The sequence below is a fragment of the Hyalella azteca genome, unplaced genomic scaffold (genome assembly GCF_000764305.2).
Source record: "Hyalella azteca isolate HAZT.00-mixed unplaced genomic scaffold, Hazt_2.0.2 contig9423, whole genome shotgun sequence".
NCBI classification, from domain to species: domain Eukaryota; kingdom Metazoa; phylum Arthropoda; class Malacostraca; order Amphipoda; family Hyalellidae; genus Hyalella; species Hyalella azteca.
Genome location: NW_025939495.1, coordinates 3,275 through 12,981, shown reverse-complemented (window position 1 = coordinate 12,981; position 9,707 = coordinate 3,275). Strand labels below are relative to the sequence as shown.

The following is a 9,707-nucleotide window of genomic DNA, read 5'->3' as shown; positions in this document are numbered from 1 at the left end:
GAGAATTAGAAAATTGTGAATTAGTGCATGAAATCGAATAGGAAAAACGGGCATGGCTCGCAGAGTAGAAACAAGGTACAAGACAATACACACAATATAACAATATTATATAATATTACATATTATATTATATTATATTAACAATATTATATAAATAATAATAACAATATTCACAAACAATACAATTGTGAATTAGACAACAGTGAATTAGTGCATGAAATCGAATAGGAAGAACGCGGGCAGCTAGCATGGAAGGCTCAGGCTTCCTGTACACGCAGCGCTCCAGATGTCAAGGCGGACCGCTGCTATGCGGGTGCGGCACGCTAACAAATTTTGAATTTGTATACGCTGTATGAATAAAACATGTAGTGAAGTTTCTATTATACAAAGTGAAGTTTCTATTATAGCATACCCATACGTATTGTATTTTGAATGCAACGCTGCGTTTTTTGAGCGCAATTTGACTGGAATTTCTGACAAGCCAGGGCCTATACTTTCAAAACTCGCTAAGTGAACGTAAGTACTTACGCTCTATTTTCTTGTCTATGATTGGTGGATTTTGCTTGAAAGGCCGTCAATGATTGGCTGATGAACTTACGATCTCTTAACTTTTTTTAAAGTATTGACCCTGCTGATGATTAGGAAATGTTTTTCATGGAACGATGAGGTAGGATGGCAATTTGCTTACAGACATTAATTTTATCAATTTTTCGCCCTTGCCGAATGGCCTTTAAATGTCAGATGTGAAATGCGCGTTGTTCATTATTTTCGAATTCATGACAAAATTCTAAAAACTAGTATTATTGCTTCACATGGAATCATGCGTTGATCACAAATTTAGAGTTTACACTTCCGAAACGTCGACTTTAAAAAGACGGTGAGAGGCAAAAAATACAAGGTTATACTCAATTGTTTTGGGGGGCTTTTATCTTTATCTATCACAAGCATAATGCTACCATTCATGGATGTCAATGAGCTAATGATTTTTACAACGATCTATAATTTTTTACAGATCTTATGATTGCCGCTTTTCATTAGCCACACAATGAGTGATAGTCTCAACATTTTGCGCTCCAACATCAAACCCAGCTACCATTATAGCGAAGTCGCATATACATCTGCCAATCATTGCTGGTTCTTTAACGATTCCATTCAACACAAAATTCATATCAATATTCATGTCACGACAACATTCAAAGTTTCAAAATTTCCAAACGAGGGATCTCAAAAAGAAGACCGAATAACCAATTATTTTCAAATTGAATGTGCAAGGAGATAAAATAAATTTGAATTACCTGCTTCAAATAAAAATTAAATTAATTGCCTGTTCCAAATAAAATAAAAATAATTGCCTGCTTCATATGCAAATGAATCTGAATTACCTGCTTCAATTAAAAATGAAAATAAATTACCTGCATCAAATAAAAATTAAAATGAATTACCTGCTTCAAGTAAAAATAAATCTGAATTACCTGCTTCAATTAAAAATGAAAATAAATTCCCGGCATCAAATAAAAATTAAAATAAATTATCCGCTTCAAATAAAAATTAATATGAATTACCTGCTTCAAATAAAAATTAGAATGAATTGCCAGCTTCAAGTAAAAATTAAAATGAATTACCTGCTTCAAGTAAAAATTAAAATGAATTACTTGTTTCAAATAAAATTTAATATGAAATACCTGCTTCTAATAAAAAAATCATTAAATTTCTCGTGCAGGTCGCCATCATGAAGCAACTATCGACGATCTGCCTCCTATTATTGGGTGAGTGATGCTGCTCTCTTGTGATAAAATATAATTCTAATTAAAATATTAGTGTTAGTATAACTAAAATATAATTCTAACTAAAATATAATTCTAACTCTANTTATGCCTCCAGGGGAAATAAATTAAATTTGTAATGCTGAAGGATTGGCATTTTTGTCAAGCTGGTGGAACTCCTAGTATCTGATATCAAACAATGTGAAGTCTTCTTCCATTCACGCATATATTTTTGATGAAGATGTGCCAATCCCATGAGCAACTGCCAAAACCTCCAAAAATTAACTCTGTCTTAAATTAGGCCAATTTCCTCACGTTTAACAGGCTTTCTATTCCTAGCTTCATCTTAATATATTTATTCTTCAATAATATTCAGATGCTTCATCATACTGTTGAGTGATCCTGTTTGCCATCAAAAAGTAACAATTTCCATGTCTTTTCAGCATCCGACGTTGCTTATTATTTGTTATCACTTTCTGAATTCAATGCTTTACCACAATTAATTCGGTGGATTCTACTTCTGTTCTACCTACAGGTTGTGACGAGCTCTCCTCTCTCCTACTTGTCGGACTCCTCTTACTACATTCCCGGAAACTCTGTTGAGACTCCGGGGTCTTCGATCGCTCATCAGTACATCTCCGGCAGCGTCAGGTTTGATGACGACGATCTAGCCAACCGATACATCGCCGTCCACGGTAACTTAAACCTCGACACCGAAGAGAAAAAATCTACTCATGAAGTGCAAGATTCTCCAGGCGCTGATGGTGATGAAGTTCTCAGTGCAGATTCGAGTCTAGAGGATCAAGAACGTTACGGTTTGTTCTTTATTGGAGAGGAGGAGAGTTTTGCAGGATCAGAAGAGCACTCAGAACAGGTTCCATTCTCAAAATTCTACGTGCCACCTCGAGGCGACTACCGGGAGTCTGAGAACAGGGGAGCTGTGAGTGTCTTGTGAAACGTAAAAAATAATGTTATAGTTTGTAATGTAATATAATAATATATTGTTTGAGTTCCCTGACGGATTGTCGAATTTTTGACGTGCGTGAAGATTTCACATTCTGACATCTCTGGTCATGTTTTTCGTCTCAAACGAACATTTTTCCACTATACAGCTCTTACCCAGAACGTCTCCGCCAATTAAAAGCTAAATGTATTAATTTTTAACAAGCTACGTTGCAAAACTTTTTTATTCATACATTTCTAAAGCTATTTCAACGGTGATTATCAGTTCAATTTTTTTCAGGTTCTTCAAACGCTGCCTGAAGTCCATCCGTCCTCGGTCTACTTCGACTCCCCTGTGTCCATTTCAGAAACCGCTCCTGCCTACCAAACACCTTCTCGGCCGTCATCCCGATATGGCTCGCCTAAAGTTAGCACTTCAGCGCCTGCGTACGCAGCTCCTTCCACTGAGCGTACATACAGACCACCTACTACAGAGGCTTCACCCTCGACCACCGAAAGGACTTATCAGCAGGTAACCACTGAAAGGTCGTATCGCGCTCCCACTACCGAAAGGGCTCCCAGACCAACAACACCAACGCCGGTTTACACTCCCCCAACCCCAGAACGCAGCTACAAACCCCCAACCACTACTCAGGAACCACAACAAGTCGTGGTCACTAAGAGAAGATACCGAACCTCAACTACGACAGAGCGAACATATCGTCCACCAGCCACCGAAAAAACTTACCGTCTCGTTAAGCCATCATTCAAAACAGAAGAAATTCAATCAACTCCTACAAAAAGCTACACGCCAATCAGGATTCGTAATACCGCGACCTCAACACTAAAGCCGTACACGCCAAGGCGAAGCTCGACGTCTAGAACAAGCGCTCGAATAACAACAACAACCGAGAAACCATACAGCCTGTCAGCCCCAACCTACGAAGAATCAACTGAGCGTAGTTACGGGAAACCAAAGCTAGTATCAGTCAGAAAATACACTGGGGCACCTCCGGTCACTTCGACCACGGAGAAAGTGGTCACAAAGAAAAGAATATCACAAGAGCCGAAAGGATCAGTGAGGCCTAGGAATAAATACTCTTCCCCTTCTACTACATCTGAAGCTAATCCAGTTTACCTTGCCCCTGCCACTACAGAAAAAATATCTCATTCGGTTTACTTCAAGCCTGCATCTCAACTACAGCAAGAAGACGGAACTTTTGGTTCAAAATTGACCGAACCAAACCGCAACGAAGAAAGAAATTCGTACGCACTATCACGACAACCTACCATCGTGCCTACGTACTCTCCGCCTCAGAACTTCACAGTCAAGTCCGTCTCAGTCTCTTCGTCATCATCGTCATCACAGCCAAGGAAACAAGGGTCTTTGTCTCGGTCTTCTTCCACGTACAAAGTTCCATCTGCAAAATCCGTACCCAATGCGAAAAAACTTTCGTCCGTCACGCCAAGCCGACCCGACAGCAGAGCTGGGTCCAAGTATGAGCCGCCTGTATACAGAACATCGAATAAGGTGCGTTGACCAGACCTTCCTGACATATCCAATGTTAATGAAGCAATCGAAATGAATATTCGTCACTACAAGATCAAATTGTTCCACTATTTAATTATTGTTTCTTCTTGTGTAAGTTTCATTTCTACATTGGTGACTCGTAATTTGAGTTCTTATCATCTTCAAATTAGTTCTCTGAAACAAACGAAATTAACAAAAATTATTTTAAAAATGCAAGAATATTTGATCTAAAAGCTGATATTCAATAATATTTTTAACAAATTTTGTCCAATATTTGCCCCTACCATAGGCCTACCAAGCTCCATCAACCCCGTACCAAGATCTCGGCCCCAGCCAAGCCGTTGCCGCTGCAGCCTCCCAACCTAACTTTGTCCGGGCTGGTGAGTAACGAGCTTAGCATTGTATAATTATATACAATGATTCAATATTTATATTAAATTCTTTGAAATAAAATATTGCTTAATGGGCCAAAGCTATGATAATGGGACAATTGATAATTTCAAAATTTATGTAGAAAGTCCCCAAAACTGCCCACTGAAATCAATCCTTGCCTCGGAACTTGTTAAAACCAAAATGCTGGCTTGAAATAAACGATCCAATAGCTGATTTTTTAATTTTTTTAATAATATATTGCTTAATGGGCCGACGCTATGATAATGGAACCATTGATAATTTCGAAATTTTATTTAGAAACTCCTCAAAACCTTTCACTGAACTCAATCCTTCCCTGGGAACTTGTTAAAACCAAAATTCTGGCTTGAAAAAAAAAACACTAACAGCAAGACTCCCAGCGACCGCGTAGTGAGTTATCAAAGCAATAATCATTCCATATTCCAGGCAACAACATCTACATTCCTGAAGAGTACGACGAGAGTTCCATACCTGGTGTAGCAGGAGTGGACTATCCGGTGCACCATCAGGTTCCAGAGACAGGCTTCCAGTGTCAGGCTCAACAACATCCGGGACTTTACGCCGACACCGACGCTCGGTGCCAGGTGCGTGGTGGCAGTCTCTTCACTGACAATTATATTATTTATACCATCGCTATATATATTCAAATTTCGCCTATATTGTTTAAGTTACTTGACTTAACGTTATTGTTAATGTTTTTTTGCTTCTATAAATAAGTACAAATTACAGAATAATAATCATTTGTCCGGAAATTACGAAATTTTCTCTGGCAAATGATGGCAACAGTTTGGAATTATCCATGACGAAAGACGGAATCAAATTTTCATAACAACGTTCCTTATATTGTGGCATTAAAATGCTCTCACATCACTGAAATCTTATAATTTATAAATGACTCCTTATTTGGTTTCTTCAAACATACAAAATCAAAATTTCATGTTACTTTTTCTATTATGAATAGACTATTTGCTACAAGCAATTAACTGACTAATTTTGTTCTCTGTCTTCATGGATGAAAACTATCTTCAATAACTTCATTATTGATTAAGCCGTCTATCACACAAGAGTCGCCTCAACACATAACTTACCTCCGCTCAATGAAAATGATATAAATTTGGTCACACTTACAGTAATTTGTGTAAGAGTAATTCACAATATTGCAAATCCTTTCAAGTGCTCTTGAGAGTTCTCTCATATAATGTTTAAAAGCTCGCTCATCACCATATGAAGGCTGCAAAGCGCAATTGTAGCGACCTATTTGTCAGGAAATCTTTACCTTAAAGTAGGATTCCGATGTTTAATCATACTACTGAGCTGTTGCAAGCCTATGAAACCCAAACTCAGCACATCTCGTAACGATATTCGTGTAGTGTCACGATTAATTCTCGCCTGAACTGCGTCTCGGTGTTCGCCGTGATGGTTTGATCCATGGTTGAATTAATATATATTAATTCAACCATAGTGTGATCAACATTTTCCTGCCTGAACTTTGTATCAGTGGGAAGCATATAGAATCACACCACTAATACTCATGGTGTTAATCAAAACTTGTACATTATTTTTTAACTCTTGAGTCCAAACATATTGTCTTGTCAAATCGCAAGTGTTCTACTGCACTAAAACTCGTTTTTTTTTTGTTCAGAACAACATGAATTTCCTCGATGCTAACTTGCATTGCTTGTTAGCGCATTTTATCATTTATGAAAAAAAGGCGCCATTGTACTCGTCATGTCCGTCCGTCTGTCTGTCCGTCCGTGACTTCACGTTTTCGTCGACGAGAAAATGTGCTCTCTGTCACTCACTGCAGTGCGTACCGAGTTATATTTTTTTCAACTCATGGCTTTTCATGTTACAGGTGTTCCACATCTGCCAAGAGTCCGGACAGCACGACTCGTTCCTCTGCCCCAACGGAACGGTGTTCAACCAACAATACTTCGTATGTGACTGGTGGTATAACTTCTTGTGCGACAGCGCTGAACAATATTTTGGACTCAACGAGTTCATTTACGAGCTGCCAGAAGAAAACTATCGCAAATCCTAATGCAATTTTAAGCTAGCTATTGCATACATTTTTGAAAATTTCCTTTGCCATCTGCAGTGGTTCGAGTAAATCTACCGACTTGGTCGATTGTTAGGTGGAGTGGAGCCATAAATAAAAAATGTGTGTATTTAAATAAGTAATTAAATTATTTATTCATGTATATGATCAAGACTATGATACTTTTTTTCAAAAACATTGAGAAATTTTTTCAGAGCCTTGATATATTTATATTTGACATACAAGAGCTGACAATGAAGCTGGCTGTGAAATCCGACTTTCATTTCTCATTAAGAATTTCAGTTTTAATAAAAAATTCATTCGAAATGTTTCAGACTCTCTATATTCCCAGCCGTGTAAATATTACCTATAAGACTTTTATGTAAAGCAATTCCTGCTTAATGATGCTTACTAGCTTTGTAAATTATCGGAGGTCATTTATTTTTAAAGCTAGATTTTAAGAGACTGTAAATATTCATGCTTTATTTTAAGATAGCTAAAAATTCCTAAACTACGATGACGTTTCCAAGCTCGACTACACTTTAAGGCTCGTAGCTGCTTATCAAATTGAGAAGAAATTCAATTTATAAATTGAAGCGCAACGAAAATAATTGGTCATTAATTTTATCAAAAACAATTCGGATTTTTGCTGAATAGTTTTTGTATCTTGTGTATTTAATGTCATCTTCATGCAATTCTGGCTCATTCACTTCCTTACTGTATTTTCCAAAAAAAAATTCATCTGCAATAATTTAATATCCGTTTGCAAAGGCTTATTCAACAAAGCACCTAACGCCAAAATGACAAAATTTTATTTATTTGTAAAGCGAATGTAATAGTCATTTTTAAACCCAATAATTTTCTTCTTCACTTCTGCTCGCCTGATCTATACACCCAATATTCCACTGCATCACCTGCATCGTTATCAATTAAATATTGTGAAAATACTTCTGATTTTTTCCAGCAAATAAATGTACAAAAAATAATTTATATTCACCGTGACCTCAATTACACGATGCGTCCAAAAAGCAGAAGCACTTTTATAATGGAAAATTTTATGTATTTTCTACGCTATTTTCTATTGATAATTTCTAATTTTATTTCGTAATTTATTCCTGTTATCATCTGTTGCTCTATTTATTTATTTATCCATTAATACATTTCTTTCTTCTTCCTTAATCCTGATTTATTTAAGAATAAAATATCAACAAAATGCAAGTCAATTTCTGCTATTGAATTCGAATCATATCAGAAGAAACACGAAATTGTCTATTATGATAATAAAGAATCAGATGTAGATTTTTCAACAGCGTTCACACAATTTTCAAATACAATTTATGGCAAAATGTCGGTTTTATTTCCTCAAGTTGTATGTAGGCTTGCACAACCTATTTATAAAATATTTCAAACATTCATTAAGGAATTTCAGTTTAACATTTCATTCGATTACTAAATTGTCGCTATGATTGCACGTCAAATATATAATAGAAAGATCCGTACAGAAAAAATGTAAGACCTCTAATTGATTGCAATCAGCAATAGGTTGCAATCAAGATCAATAGAAAAAATATGACTCAGTACTCACTGCAGTGAGCGACAGAGAGCGCATCTTCTCATCGACGGAAACGTGAGGTCACGGATGGACAGACGGACAGACGGACGGACGGACGGACAGACAGACAGACGGACATGGCGAGCACAATAGTGCATTTTTGCCATAAATGAGAAAATGCGCTAAAAATTAAGCCACCCTCTGACATGAACAAACTGCCATCAATGGAACTGCTCAGTCAAGTTCCACTAATTTGTTCTCGTTCTCTGTCCGAATTTTCGTTAAATCTATTTCTAGTGAGAGAAAGATTTAAACTCGTTTTTACAATTCTATGCAAAAGTTCGTACGATGATATATTTATTTCAAATATACTTCTACCAAGTGTCTAAAAGTTCGTTCAGTTTGTTACTTTAGTTTAAACCACGCAAGGTCGTGCAAACACATTGAAGCAGCAAATGACTCGCAAATAAAAGTAAAAGTTTAATACAAACCAAACGAGTTATACAGGCATCGAACCGACTCATTCCGCTTCACAAAAACGAACGAGCTGAATTAGCCAGGCAGACGTCGGTTAGTATGGTATTTCAACAGAAATTTACTAAGTCACTTTTTCAATTGTTTATAGAGCGCATCATGATCAATATCAGCTCGCTCGCTATCAATTTTATCTTCCTTTTCAATAATATAAATACTTATGCACGTTTGTATCATAAATTAATTAAATAATTAAATTAATTAATTTAAATTAATTTTAATTATTAAACTAATTATCTGCAATCGTTGCAGGTGAAGAATTTTTTTATTTTTTTCTTGACTACGAGACTGGCGCATAACCGTCCCCAATATCGATATTTATTCTTTATTGACCTCCAGTTACCATTTATTATTCACTCTCATATTAATTCATTCAAATTTACATGTTAAAATGCCAAAATTATTGCCAAACCTGTGCAATGTCCTTCAAACCATAATCACTGATTACGGTGTCTCTATATACCGTTTAGCGTTGAAGTGTGGTCACTGGCAAGTACCCTCGTGTCTATAATTCGCCTTAAACTTTAGGAGATGATAGTATTCTGTCATTGGTACCCAATGGATGCAGAACTTATTCCTTAGGCCGAAATTAGAATGGCCCGGTCTGACGCAAACTCTGCTTTCATCATTGCGTTCATCGCCCTTAAACCGCGGTTGCTGCAATCTATATTTATGACTTTAACATCTGAGGACAAGTTTTGTGTTATCTTTGTTATCACATCGCTGGTATGGTGGTTTTATCTTTTATTGCTGGTGGTGCTATCCACCACCACTACCAGACCACCAAGGAACTTGATTTCATGTAACCACATCTTCCCATCACAAGGAATTTAAAAGCAAACAAAACGCCAAGCAAATTCACCATATCGATATTGAAAACATTTCGAAGTCCAGCTCCATCATCAATTCGACAATCTTAAAAATTAATAAAACCAT

At 36.7% G+C, this 9,707-nt stretch overlaps 1 protein-coding gene across 1 annotated transcript; it reads left to right on the top strand.

Moving 5' to 3' along the window:
* The first annotated feature begins 248 nt into the window (after positions 1 to 248).
* On the top strand, positions 249 to 6,842 carry LOC108667001 (proteoglycan 4-like). The gene is made up of 6 exons (XM_018153979.2): positions 249 to 350; positions 2,299 to 2,703; positions 3,007 to 4,236; positions 4,526 to 4,616; positions 5,074 to 5,231; positions 6,503 to 6,842. The coding sequence occupies exons 1-6, from the start codon at positions 249 to 251 to the stop codon at positions 6,686 to 6,688; spliced, it is 2,172 nt and encodes a 723-aa protein (XP_018009468.1). The 3' UTR covers positions 6,689 to 6,842.
* The last annotated feature ends 2,865 nt before the right edge of the window (positions 6,843 to 9,707 follow it).